This window comes from Barbatula barbatula (genome assembly GCF_947034865.1).
Source record: "Barbatula barbatula genome assembly, chromosome: 12".
NCBI classification, from domain to species: domain Eukaryota; kingdom Metazoa; phylum Chordata; class Actinopteri; order Cypriniformes; family Nemacheilidae; genus Barbatula; species Barbatula barbatula.
Window position 1 is genome coordinate 5,581,719 of NC_136775.1, and position 20,387 is coordinate 5,602,105.

Genomic DNA, 20,387 nt, shown 5'->3' on the forward strand with positions numbered 1-20,387 from the left:
TTGGTTGTATTCTGAGCTGGTCATCTTTAAAACCATATTGTGTGATGTTTATGTGTGCCTGTGCCTTGCATCATATCCAAAAGTATTATTGTTGGCTGTTTAATGTTAAATCCACTTTATTCCAAATAGTTTATTTGAACCCAACGGTTTGTCAAAAATAGACAAACCCAGCCGCTGGGATGATTAAACCCAAAATGCTGGGTTGTTTTAATCCATTGTTGGGTCCGATATAACCATATTCTGGGTTAGGGCTGTAGTCAACCAAAGAAATGCTTAGTCGACCAAAGTCCTGTCCTGCGCAGCGATCAGTCGACTAAAAAAAAAAAAAAAAAAAAAAAAAAAGACGCGATGTTTTGCATTTTGATTGAACAGTTATTAAACAATCGTCATAGAACATTTATAAAACAACAACGAAAAGACATCAATAATACATAAAACTATAATAATAATACAATTCTTTGAAAATTAAGTGATTTTTTTTAAATAGCCGAAATTAAAGTATTTAAAGTTGGGGATGAAACATAGGCTAAAAAAAATAGGCAACTGGTCGACCAATGAGAATGTCAGTCGACCAAGACGGCATCGACCGATTAGTCGACTAAACGACTAAAGTTGACAGCCCTATTCTGGGTTAATTTAACCAAACGGTTGGGTTTGTCTATTTTTGACCCAACGATGGTTCCCAATAATAGGGAATGTACAGAATACATACGCCAATGTTGCCGTATGGTCAACAGAAAATTATCCGTCCTGCTCCTCCAATGCCAAAACAACCAAAACACTGAAAATAATAAAGAAAATGGAAATAATTACCAGTGCCCATGTGATGACAAACCCCATAATAAAAATTATGACTTAATGCTACTAAACCTGTTATTATTCCTACATGGCCTGCCATCTTTATTCCACCGCAAGCTAGCTTTATTATGACACAAGTAATTTAGATGTATAATAAATGAATTTCATTGCAGTTCATTTATACCTCAGGCATTTGTGAATGATATCATATGATTTATGTCGAACAGTTATATAAAGCTGATGGATGTAGCTGGGCGGTAGGACAGGAATAGCAACCGTGTGTCCATCAGCTGAAGGTGCTGCGTTGGCCACTTCCAGTTAAGACGGCCAGGAGCGATATAATGGGAACAGTTTTGTTTGTTGCATCAGTCTCGCCAGAATGAGTCGTTCTTTTGGAAACGTCCACCTCCTGGTGTCTTATATAAGTGGCTCCTGGCCTGAAACCAGCCGGTTTAAGGGCTTCGAAAGCCAAATTTATCTTCGGCGAGATGCTGTGCAACTGGAACAGGTTGGGCACCAGCACTTTTGAGGAAAATAAACTTATCTGGACACATTCTTTAGATGTTCAATGATTATGTATGACAATGCAGTTGGAAAACTGCCCTCTAATTCTTTAAGTCGGATTTCAATCCTTCACAGGGATGAGTATTGCATGAAGTACCAGCTCTCAGCTTTACTCTCACATATTTAATGTAAAGGTACAGGATATTTCATTGTATAAATCTTAACTCTTCCATATATTATTCACCTGTCAGACCTCTTTTTGCTGAGTCGCAGTGCCTCGAGCAGTCTTGCTTGGACAGAGCCATTTTTAATGGAGCTGGTAAAAAGAGCAAACTTTTCTTAACCCCCATCTCTCTTTAGAAGTCCTGTCAGAACTTCAAGCTTGGCAGTAACTTCCAGTCCTCTTCACAGTTGAGAGGATTCATGAATGCATGAAGCAGCTGTACCTTTAAGCTCAGGTCTTTGAGGGTGGGCTTTCATGCCTCTTATACACCGGTTCTTTGAAGTATGTTGGAGTACATCCCTTCAGAATGACCCAAGTGATGCTTCGCTGGTGTTGACATGGTTTGGTGGGTACGTACTTGTAGGTGTTTTTAACACATCTTAGATCTGTCTGGTCATAAGCGTTTTTCCAAATATCAATTTCAATTTAAGTGTGCTTTATTGGCATGAAAATTTTTACATTCGTACTGCCAAAGCATTTGCAGCTGGGCTGCAAAATAGTGCAAGTATGTAAACAAACCAAATGATGATTATAGTAATACAATCAAATAAAGTGTGATGTATGTAGTGCAACTTTAAGTGCTTTATAATATATGTTGACATGAAAACAGAAATACAGTATAGTTTAAACAAAAGCAAAATATGCATTGAAGTAGAATAAAGTAATATTCAGTAATTTAATATATTGGAAACATCCGGTCAGGGCAGATTCATTGTGTTCTCTTGTTGTGACAGGCAGACACATGCTATGCGGCAAACACACAGCAGTCCTTGTGTTCTCCTAACAGATCTGGCAGTTTCTCATCGTTTGACAGACTTTCAAACATCTGGTGTATGGACTTGATTTTTCATAAAACATTGTCTGTATATCTGCGATTTTGTGTAATCTGTTAGGAAGTGGAGTTCCGTCTCAATTTTGTTGAGATCACCGTGTAGATGCACGCAGTCTCTGGTCCTGTGGTAGCCATGTTTGTCTTTGTCTGCCCGTCTCTATTAGGCAGTTTATGTCCAATGAGTCTGTATCTTGCCAGCGGGGCTCACTGAGTGCGTTTACATGCACAAAATAAACAGATATCTATCAAAATTCCGCTTAAAAAGAAACCTTTCACGTGTTAACATGCATAGTAGTAAACCGGCTATCCAGAAAGCCGCGACTTGGCGGTCGATAGTCTGATTTTTAATTATTAAACCGAGTAATGGGCAAAAACCAAGGTCACTGTGTAAAAGATGTTTCCAGAATTTGATTGCCCTTTTTCTATCTTCATGTTCAGTGGATATTTGCGTAATTCTGCCCTGGATGCATTGTTTGTTGTGTGTAAGATATTTTTACAGAGTTCTGTATGCTGGCTCTCAATTGGATGTTTTTACCATTTAGTAAAATCTTGATCTTTCTCTGTGTTCATCAGTATCAGTACAAAGAAATGTATACAGATTGGGAAAAACTCGAAGGTGAGTAAATGATGACAGAATTTTCATTTTGGGGTGAAGTATCCCTGGTTCGGATTAAACAAATGAAGGTGATGGAGGAATAATGCCAGCCTCTGGATTTAAGAGTAGTCAGGCTTTACAGAAACTGACCCAAGGGTCTCTGTTTCTTCTTTTGAATAAACCCACCCCTCAGTCTTGTTGCTCTTGTTTGCAGCTGTTTTAATAGTTGCAGTAAAGAAGTAAGCAGAAGTTGGTGATGTGAGGGACGCGAGTTCTGTTGGTGAACCAACAAAGCTGAACCGAGTAGTCAAATATGAGTTGTCGTTGATACAGTCTTCAGTGTAGCTCACCTGTCTTACGGTGCAGCTTTCGCCATTTTATATGCTCCATATTGTGAGTGTATTTATGAAGCGTTCACAATGATGCTACGGCAGTAGAGGCGGCGCAACTATGACTATAAATTTATAATCCACACCCACTTTGAAGCGCTACTAAACTGCTATGGGAAAGAAAACTGAGCCGAAGTGAAGTGAGCTGTGCCGAGCCGTACTAAACCAGACGGTACCGTGCAGAGGAAAAGCGCCATAAGACATTAACTGGCTTGACATTGCCTTTACTGCACTCTTTATTTGCGCTATAAACTAAGCCTGATAGCTTAATAATTGATTTAAAGGTGTATTTCATGTGACTTTGTTAGGGTCTCTGTACTTCAACCACTTAGTCTGAGAAACTAAATAACCTTTTGTCTTGCACATTTCCCTCTGCTCTTTGAACCCCGATTTCTGCCGTACCCTCTACCGTGACTGTTAATAAATGTTAGTTTGCTTCGCACCACCGAATGTGACCCTTTCAGTGCTCCCTGTGTATGTCCATGCAGTGTGAAATTAAGTTTTATGAACACCATTGCGGAGTTCATAGCTGGTGGAAGTGTTGAATGAAACGCGTGTCACAGGGCTTCAACTGCAGAGGAATAAATTCCCGTCTGATTGTGACCAGGTGATGTTACGCTCATATAATCCCAAAGTCCTGCACTTTGTCTTCCAAGATTACAACGCCCTAAAGTGCATGGCTCATTGATGCCGCGGGTCATGTCCTAGAGACTTCCTAACTATTGTCTGCTTGTGTACCATGCTGAAAAAAGTATGCAGTAATTCCTCTTAATGCAACAAAATTGTGGGGTTTTACCATGCCAGTTAACCTCGAATCTTCAGCTTCTCTAGAGAGCAGAGCGGGCTAAAAAAGGCTATCAGAGGTACCAGGTTACGGTGTCAGTTAGCAACCAGGGTCAGTGCCGGTCTGTTCGCTCATGATTTGCGCATGATTCACAGTTCTTCTCTTCCTCCCACTCAAACGCTCAGTTGCCAGATCCTCTTCTGAACGTTAAGCGTCTCTTGCAGAGAAATGTCTATATTATGATACAGAGGACATTAATCTAATGGCTGCCTGTGTTCGGACACTTTCCATCTATCTGGAATCTGATTAAATAAAGCCAGAAGTAATCCATTTAAATCCCAGTGGACTGAAGCTACTTGCATTAACAGAGATTCAGAATCCACAGGAATAGGGGTAGTTGCCTTATTTAATTTTACACAAATGAAAACGTGATTGGGAGGATTGCAGTCCATTTAGTGGATTACTGTCCAGATGTGCAATATCACATCAGAGGTTTTGCCCACAGAAAAGTTTTGAATGGTCTATCTCTCTGACTGTCTTGTTTTCATGTGCATCGTATTAAATATACAGTACATCTAAAGGTCCTTTGTAACAGATTTCTAACAGATGGCTGTTTAGATTTGAAAAATAGGAAATAAATGTTTTTGGTCATTAACCAGTGTTTTTCGCTTATGCTGTCATAAATTTACAGTATGCTAGGCTGGTTATGCTGTCATTTATAGACCACTGGTTGGAAGATGCAAACATTCATCCAGAAGTACTTCTGAATTTATTAAATTATTACCTTTCAATTTGTTACTGTACTACTTTTATTTTGAAAGGTAGAGTTTGTGAAAGCAGTAGATGTTGTGAATTGAAAGCAATGGCTCACTTCACTCCCCCTTACGAAGCACTACGTGGCTGACACAGAAGCAAGATGTCATCACGGTTTCGCTTCTTTGCCAAAGGAGATAACGTATCATGAAATGCTTGTCCATTTAGGGCTACTGTAGAAACAACATGGCAAATTCCATGTAAGGGAACACTGCGGTATATTTAAATGGAAATCGCTCAGATAAAAATTATAGACCCTTCATTTCTTTGTAAGCAGGCAAACTTACGAAATCGACAGGGGATAAGATAATTATTTCCCCCACTGTATATTATATAGCATTTCTGTCAATATACAAATAAACGCATGTTCAATCTTTAAGATGTTCCTGTGACATTTTGGTCCTGTTAAATGTTCTGTTGGTTGTATTTTAGTCAAACTGTCATGTAGCGAAACGGAAAATCCAACTGGACCAGCGTTGTTTGCTTTTCAGGATGGGTCTCTTAACATGCTGCATACATTAAGCAGTTTTGGACCTTGATGAAGTGGAAATTGTTAGGCAAACAGCAACATTTTAACCCGCTGTAGACTGGCTTATCCAGTCTGTTGTTTATAAAACAAGTTGAACTTTGTTGAATCTAGCTGCTCATGTTTTATTCATTCAAAAGGTGATTTATAGAACCAGAACTGCTCAGCACGATCAAAATACTACCTGGCTTTATTTGGTTTCAAACGCGAAGGCGTGTGTTTGTGTACGTATGCACATTATGTTCTGGAACTGAAAGCATTATCTGTTATCAGCAAACAATATATTCAGAGAAAGCAGGAGACGGCTGGGTGTGAAATGAAATTCAATCATCTTTTGGTTGAAGTTTGATTGCATCGGTTTACCAGCACACCCTCTTACGCTCACTTTTGTGTGGCTTAGGGCTGCACAGTTTGTCAAATAAAGACTCAAGATTACGCTTACAGCTGTTATTGTTTTACAAATCATGAAAACTTGTGGCATTCCATTAAAAGTCGACACCCGGTGCGTCAAAATTGACGATGTGTGTTTTTTCGTGACGATTTATATCGCAGTCTGACAAATAAGTGCTGAAGAAATATCACCTGACACTCAAAAAGCAGCTGTTGTGTCGAAGAGAAAAGCATCGTTGGCTTGTTGTAATTATTTTGGTTTTGTTAGATGTTGTGCCAGTTATTTGCAATATAGCCGGTGTAATACATCGCAAATATAATACATTGGACATGACAAAGTTACCAACACAGTGTTAACAGACATCTTCATTTTACAGCACATAAACAGAGGATTTCTGTTTGTTTGTACTTTATTGCAATTTTGAATAGATGTTTTCTGTGTCTCCGTAATAAAAAGGCAAAGATGTATATATGAATTCTTTCAAGATGTAGTATGTGATACGGAGGATTAGAGAACTGAAATGCTCATTCATTAGGGGTTTAAGGTACATGTTAAGCATTTGAAAACTTTTCATCGAAGGGTCTTTTTATAGTCTTGAGTTTTGGCACCGTTGTGCGGGCAGTTGAGTTTATGTAGGTGGAAAGATCCCGTCATCACTCATTCAGACACACTGCCGCGAGCGCCGGCGATCAACGACACACCTCCTCAGTGTAACACATCCTGCCATGTCAATTGTAATAAAACGCTGCCTGTACCTCATGAGAAATGACATTTGTGTTTTTCTCTCCAGGTTCAACTACAGATCGACCCATCATCTCACCACCAACGGTTTTTATGAGTTCCTGAACTGGTTCGACGAGAGAGCATGGTACCCTCTGGGCAGAATTGTGGGGGGGACGGTGAGTCGAATTTGATTCCAGGTGGTTCACGAGCAAAATTGAGCAAAAAAGAACATGTATAAATTGCAGAGGTCGCGTTATCTGAAAATTCCCTGTCATTGATGGATTTTTTTACCAGTGACTGAAAATCTGAAGGCCATCCGTCATTTTGACGGATTACAATGAGGGTGATTTGTTATTCCCCTTTATGTCAAGTTAGTAGCATCCGTCTTTTCTGTTTTCTGTTCAATGAGCGGCAGAAGCAAGCACCTGTCATTGTTACTGACTGGACATATGATTATAAACATTTGTCTGTAATTATTACTTTATTTCTGTCAACAGAAACATTAAATGTAAACAACTTCCACTTTATTGGATATTCAGTTATCATACTCGGGACGCCACAATACGCTATATAACATTGAACTGTTCGGTACGACCTCCACGGTTCAATTCGCGTAAATTAATTCTGGTTTTGCGTTAAAATTATTACTCGCTACGCCACTGAAGACGCTAGCTAACTAACTTCACAACTGGTGCGCAGAGTTAGTGTATATAGCCTCACAGGATGAGCTATTTGGAATCAGTGTAAATATATAGACCGTTAAAAATATTAGGAAATCCTTGGGGGTCTTGCCGGCGCTAAGCAGATTTCTGATGGGGCTGTAGCCCCAGCAAGGCCCCCCAGCCCCAAGCTAAAAGATAATCAAATAAGTCAAGCTAAAAAAAATGTCTTAACTTTGTACTGTTACGGTTTTATAAGCATAGAAAATACACTTTAATGTGCCAAGCCATCAAAACCGAACTGAAATCCGCTGGTGAAAGTTTCGAATTGAACTGTGGGTGAGCTGTGTTGTTGCATCCCTAGTAATTACAGAGATTAAACACATGTACATAGTGATGATGTCTCAAACATGCTAATTGATTACATCACCTTGCACCATAGTGACGGGTAAAAATAGATCATGACAGATTTTTTACAAGCCTATGACTAGTACAACCTCTGATAGAATGATACATAAGGAACCTCCGACCATAATCACTTTAAATGGCTTGATCAGCGATCTCTATAATTGCCAAAAGAGACAATCAAATGACCCAAAACGTGTAGACCGTAGGTGTGTTCAAATGCGCTGTGCAGACCGACCGGCGTATGACGTCTGGAGTGTTCAGCTCAGTCACTCATTACCAATGTGTCAATTAGGGATAGTGATTACACTAAAACAGTCGGTTCCTCGACTCTATGTCCATTAAGTCGGAATCGACTCTCGTTGACTCTGTAATTTTAAATGTTGTCATTGACTCAAATCTGTTAAATTGTCTTTGTTGGCACGAAATATTTCCCTTTCATTATTCACCTTCAATCAGATCACATTAAATTCTCATTAAAAACTCCTATATTTCGTCTGTCCCTCTTCAAGCTTTTATTTCTCTAAACAACCATTAAGACTTAGTAAGTTGCTTCAAATGGAAGCGTCGCGCTGTGCTTAAATGTGATTCTGTGCGCTTAACTGGACGTAAATCAAAATCAAGTTTGTGGAAACAAATTATAAGGCGTTTCATTTCATCCATCTTAAAAACTAAGTCAGCAAGAGCCAGGAAGTCACAATCAAATATTAAGTTCTTGTTGCTAGGTTATTATCATAGCATATGTTGTTGGTTTTAAAATGACATGTTGATATTTTTAAATACTTTTTATTCTTAAATGCCCCACACAGAAAGGCAACGAGTTTCATTAATAAAATAACACTAAAAAAGTGTTTTACTTAGCCTAAGGGTAATATATAAATTCTTAAACGAAAATGGATAAAAAATATTTTTAGGATTTTTTTTACAGAGCCTCAATTCAACAACAATGAAACGCAACAAAACATATTCATTCGTGTTACTGTAACGCTCCAAAAACGGCAAAATAAACATTATAAAAATAATAAAGGAAACAAAATGTCTTTGCTTTATCATAAGTCTAGAGCTACGGTTGGACCTGGGACGTTATGTCCTTACGCTGCGTGTGCTTGGAAAACCACATCGGTTTAGTATCTTGTCTGACAGCACAAAAACTCTCTGTGATGGTGTTCAAATTAATGTGTGATTTGCTAGTGACTTTAGAGATTGGTTGCCAGCCCAAAGTTCCCAAAGATGTGAAGCTACTTTCTAAATTTTGTATTCGTATTGCTGAGCCCGTTTTGAATGACAGTTAATGGAGTGAAAGTGTCGATTCCATCGACTCCAAAAGTGGGAGTCGAGAATCTGAGTCGACCTCAAAAAACCTGGAACTGAACATCCCTAGTGTCAATCATCACAAATGGAACTATCATGTCATTCACTTCCGCATTTAAATGAGGTTGACACACCCAAAAGTTTGCAGTTTGAACGTGTTTTCATCTCTCAATTCATTAGGTGATATTGACACTGTTTTAGAAATTTTTAAATAAATAATTTTACATGATAAATAAAAGGCTTCATATAGATCCTGTGATCAATAATCGGTGATGGTATCTGTGATCGGCACCAAAAATCCTGATCGGAGCACCCTTAATGATAAAATAAATTAAAATTGGTTTAACACGAAAGTCATGAATCACAAACTAAAGTGCAGATTACGTAAATATAAAATAAAATTGTGGTTTTACCATGTAATCCACAGTTAATGTAATAAACATATGAAAAACATGTTGATTTCACTTAAACACTGTCTGAATTTACTAGACAATCTTTAAATGAATAAATCGCATCGTGATTAAAATCGCAAATTCAATTAATCGTTCAGCCGTAAATGTGACATTAAAACAAATTTAGGCATTCTGTAAAATTGTAAAAGCTTGTTACTGGAATAGCTACTTTATTATTGAAAAATGCAGGCCTGTATAAATTAGTACAAGTGGTACATTTAACTACATACAGTTACACATGACCCAAAAACAACAAAAACCCCATGAAATGATTGTATCAGCTCCTTTAGACCCTTTGTGATTTGTTTGAAACTGCACAGAAAGCAAATTTCTTGCCTCAGAGCACCCTAACCTTGAATGTCGGTACAGTTCCAGCGAAGTTACAGTTCTGCAAATTGCTAGAGCCACTTATAAAAAATCTTGACAGTGAACCCATGACCTATCAAAATAAAATGGAAAAGTGGTGTTGAATTTCCAGCAAAAGCTAAGTTGTGTTTCGTTCCTAAATAAGCCCCCCCAACAGTTCCGGTCAAGAAGCGAGTCGGCGCTGCTAAGCTAAGGAGTTGCCTTTCCGGGGTGGAAAGTTTGGCTGTCTTTTGGCATTAAGGACTTTCGCTCTGGCAGCTCTGGTGTTGAAGCTACAGGGGGGCTGGAGAAGGCAGGGAACAGCATCTGTTGTTGTGTACAGTTCAAGCAGTCGTCATAAGGGCTTCGGAGCAGACCGATCTGTTCCCAGAACACAGCCTGCCGACCACTGCTCATTGAGACAGAAACAGAAAGTGCATGGGAATGTGCAGGTGGAAGACTGTATGCTTGTGTTTGATGATGAGCAGAATAGATGCATTGCAAAAACCACATGCAGCCATATTCTGAAAAGTTTCAACAATTTTAACAGCTGAATGAAAGCTAAATAAACGTATACCCTTAAGAATGTCTAGACAGTTGTCGGCAGTGCGACTGGCTTATTATTATGTGCCTTTCAATGGCTCAACATAGTTATCCTGCTAATAATCAGTCTTGCCTTTGGTCACCGCTAATTCTTATGGTACATTGCAGGTGTATCCTGGTCTGATGGTGACGGCAGGTCTGATTCACTACATACTGAATCTGCTTCATGTGACTGTTCACATCCGAGATGTTTGCGTGTTTCTGGCACCCATCTTCAGCGGCCTGACCGCCATCTCCACCTTCCTCCTGACGCGAGAGCTGTGGAATCAGGGTGCAGGTTTGCTGGCGGCATGTTTCATCGCCATCGTACCCGGCTACATCTCCCGTTCTGTGGCCGGCTCTTTCGATAATGAGGGCATTGCCATTTTTGCCTTGCAGTTCACCTACTACCTCTGGGTGAGTTGGATTGTAATAATGCAGTGCGTGTGTGTTTTGCTTTATTATTCTTCATTTAAAGTCTTAAAAAAGTTGGTAAGATTATTTTCAACACACAGAACAAACATTAGTCAAATAGTCATAAAATAGTTGGCTGTTGATCACTTAATCTCCAAATGTCTTTCCGAAACCTTGTATCTCCAAATCTCATTATATATTATTATTATTAGTAACACTTTGTTTGTCACTAGGTTTTGCAAATATCTAAACGATAAACAATATTAAAAAGTGCTTGTCAACTTTGAGAACACAGTTTTAACCATTTAAAAAGTACTGTGCTGTTTTACAGGAAAAGGAAAAAACAAAGTTATCCAGCGAACGCTTGGTAATCTTCTTACAATGGAATTCTACAGAGCAAGACATTAAAGATTTTAAAACCTACAAATATGTGTGAAAAGTTTTCTAGTAGGGTGACAGCCTAGTTTATGTAATCACACTAGTCTCAAGTTGACAAGCATGTTTATACATTTGAATGCTTATTTCCACTTCAATGCTTTGCCCAATAGACTTCTGTTGTTCTTCTGTGACCAAAAAAGTAGTTTTAACTAGTTAAAATAACTTTTTTTAAGGCTAAAGGAAACTATTTTCTGTGATGAGCGGCACAAAGCTTAAGCCAGAACATTTCTTTAACCAATGACAGACATCAGTCACGTCTTTCATTCAATCGCAGACAACAACATAATAGCAAATGATGCAGTGACAGCAGACATTGTTTTCGCTGTGTGATTGTGTCCAGCCCATCTCTCTCCTGTTTACTGACAGCCGAACAGCTCAACTCAAACATTGAATCTTTCTTATCTCTGTGTTTCTGCTCTTGGCTTTGTTTGGTGTGATCCTATCAGGTTTAGAAGAATGAACTTACGTGTGTCCTTTCCCCACAGGTGAAGTCCGTGAAAACTGGCTCGGTCTTCTGGGCCATCGGCTGCTGCCTCTCGTACTTTTACATGGTGAGTTTTCAGCGAATTACTGGCAAGAGAGAATGAGAGACATGTGCAGACATTACACTTGAATGGTTGAAAGCAAACTAGTCGATGACTAACGTAGTTGGAAATTATATCTGTACCATTGGGTTGCTTGGTACTAAAAGTGTTGAATTTGTCATAAAACCTTAAGTGCTGCATTTATGAGTAGTTCAAAGGGTACAAGTAGTTATTTAAAGCCGTGTAACAGTGGGTAGCACACCAGTATGTGTTTTCCAGGGACAATGTGGTATAATTTTCAAAGAAATTGTTTACCCAAAGATGAGAATTACACCTCATTCATGCCATCCTAGGTGTATACAGTATGACTTTCTTCAGCTGACCACAATTTAAATTGATGTTGCATATCTTTCTTAATTCTTTGCCCTATAACTGAATACAAAGTTATGAAGCTTCAAAAGGCATTAGCATCCATTATTAAAATAATCCATATGACTCCCGGGGTTTGATACATGTCTTAAGCTAAAATATTTGGGTATTTTGAGTTTTAGTGATCATTTCGCATATACTTGTAAACTAGGGTTGGGCGATATCTACCAAATTGGCATCGGACGACGGCTACAGAGAAACATTGCGATGGACGATAACATTGCCCTGCGGCGTTATGAAATAAGGCTCATCTGGCATGAGCTGCGCAGAGACGCATCTTCTTTATACAGCGCAGGACAGTTATAAATTCAGGCTTGTGTCATCTGTACACCACAAGCTTCACAGTTATAAAGGGAGGCTAGATGACATTCTCATGTTATATTCACAGGTAGAAAGTGAGGCGTTTCTTTATATAACGCGAGCTGCGCGGACACGTGTCTTGTTTATACAACGCGGGCTGCGCAGACACAAGTCGTCTTTATTAAGTCCGGATGGTCTGCGCAAACTGCGTGTCCTCTTTATACAGTGCGAGCTCGACAGTTATAAAGTCAGGCTACTCTGATCTGTACAGTGAGGTTTTATGCCCATTAGCTTTGTTCGTATTTGTTGACAACGTGATTTGTAGCCCGCAGCAAAGAGCAGCGAGCATCACGTGAAACATTTGTTGGGCGATAGGAAGCTGCATCAAGATTTGCTGCGCTTTGGGCATGCAGCTGCAGCTCGTTACTATTTCAATAGTGAGAGAAGATGAGGTGTGGTTGTTTGTTCACGGCATTTCAGTGATGGATGTTATATAAACGGTGGGTATAAAGCTGGATTTGGAGATCGTTTGAAACTGATAGATGGTGTGTTCCCAATGCTAAGTCACATGTAAACGCATATATGCATTATGTAAAACATACAAAGGGATTATTGCAATGATGAATCGTGCTGTAGTTCCGTCCCCCCCTGCCTGCCTCAAGCAGCTCATCTTTTTCCGTAAATAATCCGATGTATCTCTCTTTTATAAATTTGATCAAACTAAATACTTTTTGACAATACGATGTATGCTATACTACTGTATATGTATTCAAGATTGATATGAGATTGGCAGAAACTGCGTATGTTTTCCGATCTTTAAATCTCACTGGTTCTTGTTAGCTTAAAATTAGTTAGTTAACAATTTCTCTCACAAACATACAGCGCTTCACTTTTAAAAGCGTCGGCAGTTTGCAGACTTTCTGTTTGGTCTTTGCTAAGTGATGCATTAGTTGTAGCCAATTTGGGGGAAGATTAGACAGACACTTGTTTGAGAAGTAGCTGAAACGTGGTTTCCAATTACAGTTAACACAAGACAACAAAATCTGAATAACCAATTTCAGGGCAAAAAAGAAAAACTGTAGGAAATTTTTTGAACTCAAAATGGGAGAAAATCTTGCCAGGAGGAAATTGAAACCACTGGGCACAAGTATAATAGGTGCTTGGCCTCCGAAATGTGTTTGTCTATTATAATAAAAGTTGGGCATGGGATGCGTATCTTTCTCATTCTCTCTCTCCCCGTCTCTCTCAACCCATTAATGCAGTATGTAAAATAAATGAATAAGCAAACAGCAGCATCCATCACAGGGCCCTGGTGTGGGCCAAGCGCCCAATTTCGTCCATTTCTGAAACTGGAGATTCACCCTCTGGAGGAAGGCAGTGCTCATTAATAATCGAAGCATCTGGCCCTGCCCAGGCAGTCTGTGCTTTTCTAATGGGTTTATAAACATAAATGACATCAATGCAATCTGACCCATCACCTCCATTGAGATTATGGGGTCCAGTACAGTTCGAAGGGACTTGCGATGTCTTAAGTAACCTAGAAAAGAGCAGAGGTTCATAATAGCTGTGTATGCCAATGTCCTGTTGATGCTGGGTCGCAATACAATCATTTAAATTCTTGCTGTTTAACGTATAGTTGTTTAGCTATATATTCCTCAATTTGATCATTATCGTTATAGATTTTTGCCATGAGAATATTGTTTGTTTCACACCCTCAATGTGTAACGCTGTTGTGTTGCAGGTGTCGGCATGGGGGGGCTATGTCTTCATCATCAACCTGATTCCTCTCCACGTGTTTGTGCTTCTACTCATGCAGCGCTTCAGCAGGAGGCTGTACATCGGTGAGTCACCCGTGCTGTGTGTACACTTGTGAGTGTGAGTGTGAAGTACACACGCTACCGCCCACACCATCACGCACAACAGTACTTTCCCTCCTGTAGAATAGTGAGCGCGAACCTGCTTTTACCAGCTTGGTTTTCATTTAAACGCACATTCAGATGAGCGTTCGTGACAGCGAAGCACCTGTGTCTCTCTCCAAGAGCATTCAGACATTGATGTTTAATGACATATTTATCCCGCCCACTTCACTGTCGCCTCTCGTAACCTCAAAATCAGAAACGCAACTGATCTGAGAACACGTAGATATACATTTGGGCTATTTAATCCACACCTTTAAAATAACACGTTTGCATGAATAACAACCTTTCCACCTCTACAATGGCTAAAAGAGCAAGAGCAAGGGTCTTTTTTGGAATCGTTGTAATCTATTTTCAGCCTTTGCACCTTCAATTATTCATTTACCTAAAAATGGGTCTTCGATAAAAGAGCAGGGCCTTGTGCCATTGTGCTAATTCTGTTTAAATCTTTATTAGCGCCTCCCATTGCTCTGCCTTGCGAAATGTCTATCCTGATGGATGCTGGGTATTTGTCTGTCTCCGTTCCGGAAAGTTCTTGCGCATGCCGCAGGTCCTGCTATACAGTTGAGATAGTATAAGTGACACCTCTCGTAATAGATCATGGTGATTAGATTTAAGTAGCACTGTGTTGTCTGGGACTGGGGGCTACATGAAGGACATCAGCCAGTGGGATGTTTGATATAACGTTTCTGCTTCACCTTGTTCTCTTCTTCTAGGATGATAGTTTGTTAGTGTGAGTTTTAGCATGAGATGCCATTCCCACAGACCACCCACAGTTCCCACAGCCAAAACTTTTATTCATAGTGCAATCAATGGTTGAAATCAAACTTTGATTCTTGTTTTCTCAGAAATAGTATTTCAGACTATAGCCTAGTTTTTATAGACAAGGTCACATATTTCCAAAATATAAAAAAGAATGACAAAAATAAATACTTCAGAACGACAATTTGCAAAGAATCAGGTTGATACAATAAGCGTCTCTGAGGTTAAATGAATCATGCACTTTTTCAAATCCAGATACTTTTTCATCAAATTTTGGCTTCCAAAAATCACAGCCAAAAGAAAAAATAGGCAGAAATATCCGCCTCCCACGCCTCTCCCTTTTCATTAATTTCATTGCAAATGTATGTATATAGCACTTTTAAAAACAACCACGGTTGACCAAAGTGCTCAATGTCTCAGCTCTGCTCGAAATAAAAGCCAAGGAATATAGCAGTGTCATAAGTACAGACCGAGAAGTTCTTATGTGTACAAGTAAACTATTCCACAAATTAGGTGCCACCACATTAGGTGGTCACCTTTATTGGTTCTTGGAACATCGAGGAGCACCTGATTGGACGACATGTAAAAACTCTGATAAATAAGCAGAAGCCTACCCATTTAAAATCTTAAAACCAAACAATGGAATCTTGAAATCAATCCTGAAGCAGACAGGAAGCCAGTGTAGTGAAGCTAAGACTGGGGTAATGTACTCATACTTTTTAGTCCCAGTTAAGAGCCTAGCTGCTGCATTTAAAACGAACTGTAAGTGTCGAAGAGATGACTGATCCAAACCAACATATAAAGAGTTACAGTAGTCTAGTCTAGATGTTATAAATTCAGTATATCTTCAGTGCTCGCACTCACTCTAGCTGTTATCAAATGACGATCATTTAAGCACGTCATAAAGGCTAAAACTTTAAAATATCACAAGAACTGTTCAAAACCAGTGGACGGAAAATAAAATGAGTTTATTTTTTGTCTGAGAACACGCAAATTGACTTGTGCGTGTTTGAAAAGCCGAACTTAAAATGCAACAAACTCTTGTTATGTGAATGATCAGCGGAACAATCCGTCAGAATGTGAAATCAAGGCATGATCATGATATCAGACTTCCACTAAACTGTTACCGTGATACAAATATCACAATACTTATACAAATTTTCTTGAGAGGAAATTACAATAGCGGTCAAATTCGGCTTAACATCTGTAATTTTCTGTTTTGTCTTATTTGTAGAGTTTCTAAGCGTTTTGACTCTTTAAGACAAGATTTTCAATGGGTGCTGAAGAGTTTACGATGTTACATGTAGAATTAACACGATATCTGGAGTCGTGGGTTTCAATATCATGGTTATTGCTAATACTGGTATATTGTGACACCCCTAGTTGGAAGTACGTTGGGCATTCACAAGGAAAATCATGTAGTTTGGTCTGTGAAATGATCTGTGTTATTTTATCTGTTCAACACATTTGTCAGATGTTTACGGAGACTACCAGACACTTATTTGAATTAGCTGCCAGTATATATTCAGGTTTACCCATCCCTACAGTAAATCTCATGTAAAGAAACAACATAGTGTGGCGCTCGAAAGAAAAAAAGTCCAATAAATAATTTACAGCTCACTTATTCCAGTTCGATTTAAAGAGAGTCTTTAAACAATGGTTTAATCAACTCTCAAAAAAGGACAAGGATATAATTAAGAGTTTCTTTCAGAAAACAGCCTGTCAGCTCTCTGCAGAGGCAAACGTGCTATTAAGACCATTGTGTCTGGAAAGGCAGGTGTGTTTCGTCTTGTTAGACCATCTGCTTTGGGCTGAAGATGGTCCTGTTTGGCCTTAATTGATGCCTCTCAAAGGCTGACAGCTCGTAGAGTTGTCGACTCGCTCTGTCACCGGCGGCCGGCCTTGGTTTTCCATCAGTTGCTTTCTCTACCGCACAGCTGTTGGCAAACGTCTTTCAGGCGGGGGTCCACTTCACTGAGTTGTCACTCATGTGTCGCACGGGTGACAGGCTGCTGCGCTTCTCAAAGTTATAGGAACGTCTGCATTAGCGCCTTCATTTTATATTTATCGCAAAGAAGATGCATTATGAACTGTAGTATCTGTTTTAAGGATAAGATATTTGAAGATGTCTTTGTCTTCAGACGGCACGCCCACAGATCGTTCATGGATGTTTGATGTCGACGTTAGATTTGGCAAAGGCTGCTAGGTAACTTTGTGGAGTGAAGAAAGTTTTATAGTAGAAACTATATTTGGTTAAAATGTTAATAGCGAGAGCACTCTAGGAAGTGGATTTGACGTTTGCGAGGTTCTTTGAATGCTATTTTTTTGTTGGGAAGTTAGAATGAAGTTCATGAGATCCTCTGGCACAACTGTATTCCACCTTTTTGAAGATTTATGTCCGCGAAATAGCCTGTACTTATTACTTTTGGGACAGTCCGCAATTTACTAAGTCAACCCACATTTCCTATGAATTTGTCAATACAACCTTTCAGGGAGACTGCTGTGCTATTATTTGAAGGAGCTACGTCTTTGTCGGACGTCTGACTTTTATTACAGTAGCATTGATTTCAGATTTACTCACCCCTAAATGTAAAACCAAACCTAGATCATTCTTTTTCCACGTCAATTTTCTGTCTCAGTGAGTGATTCTTGGCCGGAATTATGATGATAATTTAATGTCCGTCTTGTGAAACTGTCATTGATGGACTACAGTATAACAAGCCAGTACCTTTGGTCAAGCAGACATCTTGCTTTAGATTTTTAAGGTTTGATTCAGGTATTGATTTTTGAGCACGTAAGATACCACCAGTCTTTGTATTCTGGTCATTTAAAAAAAAAACTGTGGCTTTCTGACCTCAATAAGGCGGGCCAATAAGGCCAATGATAATGGGCATCTTGAATCTTGTTCTATATCGAATTATTTTATTTGACTTATTTGTATAGAGTTTTCTGTCAATGGTGTAACACCAATCTATACATTATATCGATAAACATGTTTTTTACAATAATAACCTTCATACTGACACAAACCAAAGTAACACCAATGACGCTTTTAAAGAACGACGCCAAAATCCGACATTTTAAATTAAAATTCTAACTATGGAAAGGGACACTCGCCATGTGTGTGCTTGAACAGAGCATCATCTATCTTGACCTTTGACCTTGTAAGTACGTACTTGCATATTTTTATTCCTTCAAAATAATAGTTTGTCACCAATGATACAAAATCAAAGGACAGATGTATTATTTTCATTTTTTTATAAATAATTTGTTTGGTTTGCATTTGTATGCATTTATTAGACCCAATAATTGTTTAATTGGCTAACTTCAGATAGATAAATGAAAATGAATGTTTATACACCATACAAAAGAGTAAAACATAGGAACCGGTATATGTTTTTAAAAAAGAATGAACATAACTGAAGACGTGAATAACAATCATCATTATATAAAGTTGCGTATTAGTGGCTAAATCGGGTGGATGTTTTTCATTTGGAAGCTTTTAACATGCCTGTAATTTGTAGGGAGGTTTCTGACCATATTTTGAAAATTACCCATTCCTTCTCAAAGTGTTCACTTCACTGATGTAATACCATATGAGCTGCTGTACGCATCACCGGCTCATTGCATCGGCAAAAGGTTGCGAGTCATACAGTGACATTGAAGACCTCAGAGATATGCATAAGCGAAAGCCATTAGACAGCGAGTACACATCAAGTGAGCCATTTGGGACGAGGCCAGATTTGTATGTTAGGCAAATTACCTTCTACGGTATTTTCTGTGTAAATGAACAAAGGTGACTGTGCTGATATCCGTTACCTGCAGTCATGGACAAGTTAGTGTCAGCCTGTAGCTGTCTTTAGTAATAATAATTAACTCCAGCTTTAATTTGTTCTTTTAATGGTTTTTCAACATTTTTACTCCCTTTCCCTGGCCGCCTCTTTACTTCCCAGCGGAATGTCATGCTGCTGCTGCTATTGGTCATATTGTAAATCAGGCACCAAACCCAGATGTATTGAGCGGTAGAGATTCGAGAGTGTGGATCGGCTGGACACTTCTCTATCCCATGATGCCACGGGAGCTGAACAAGGGTCAAAATTACATTTTCATGTGCCCATTTTCTAGGAATATGGACCGTTATGGAAGTGACAATCCTGAAAATGTCTCTTACCTGATTATGGAAAACTGCTTTAAAACAAAAGTCCTTTAATACGTTGAGACTTCACATTTAAACCACCAAAGAGCAACATTTGATTAACTTTAAGGTTGACATTTGTATGGAATTGCACAGTAATATTACCCGACCCTAGTAAAACTTGCATCTGTTTGGTTGAATTTGTCACTGCATAGTTTTGTAAACCTTGCATTTTGCTTGTCCTAAAATATCAACTGTTTTTGTGTTGACCTTGTGTTGATTTTGGCTGTATTGCAATACAGCGTTTTATAAAGTTGACCAAAGGCACAAAACCAGAGCAGAGGTGTCATTGGGAGACAGCAGAATTGTTTTATTTATATTTGATGGACTGTTGAATCTCGTTCCACTACCGAGGAACCCTGGTTGCATCATACCTCATTGCTCATGGCTATTCATTCTCTCTCTCTCTGTCTGTCTCTCTTTCTCGTAGCCTACAGCACCTTTTATATAGTGGGCCTGGTGCTGTCCATGCAGATCCCATTTGTAGGCTTCCAGCCCATCAGGACGAGCGAGCACATGGCTGCTGCAGGTAAGACAGCTTTCCCTTCATTCTTTCGATACATTCTGAACTGTTCTAGCTTGATCGGAGACCAGCTCATTCAACTTCAACTCCTTAAACTTAAGCCACGAGACCTCAAATAAGTGAAAATGGTCTTTTTCAACAGCAGTTCTTGTATGTTGGAATTGAGTACATGGGTTAATGGTGTGCGTGTGTTTTCAGGTGTGTTTGCGTTGCTTCAGGCCTACGCCTTTCTGCAGTATCTGAAAGACCGGTTGACCAGGCAAGAGTTCCAGACGCTGTTCTTTCTGGGGGTCTCTCTGGCCGCAGGGGTGGTTTTCCTTACCGTCATTTACCTGACCTACACAGGTGAGTGCATTTAGTGCAGCGCAAAAATATTCCGACGTCATTGCCATGAAACCCTGTGCTACCTTACTGTCAACAAAATTTGAGAAACAATTATCTTGACTGCACTGTATTATAATATGTAAGTGATAATAGACATCCAGGCGGGGATTACAGCAAAATAACTTTTGACGGGGGAATCAGGACCCTGACACAAAGCTCATTTGTAACAG

General features: G+C 39.2%; 1 protein-coding gene across 1 annotated transcript in view; it reads left to right on the forward strand.

The window, feature by feature from the left end:
- Positions 1–20,387, forward strand: part of stt3b (STT3 oligosaccharyltransferase complex catalytic subunit B) — a 39,239-nt gene that overhangs the window by 10,277 nt on the left and 8,575 nt on the right. The window contains exons 2-7 of the mRNA XM_079469597.1: positions 6,646–6,754; positions 10,462–10,749; positions 11,670–11,735; positions 14,179–14,278; positions 19,741–19,839; positions 20,032–20,178. Coding sequence (XP_079325723.1) covers positions 6,646–6,754; positions 10,462–10,749; positions 11,670–11,735; positions 14,179–14,278; positions 19,741–19,839; positions 20,032–20,178 — 809 coding nt within the window. The remainder of the gene's footprint in view (positions 1–6,645; positions 6,755–10,461; positions 10,750–11,669; positions 11,736–14,178; positions 14,279–19,740; positions 19,840–20,031; positions 20,179–20,387) is intronic.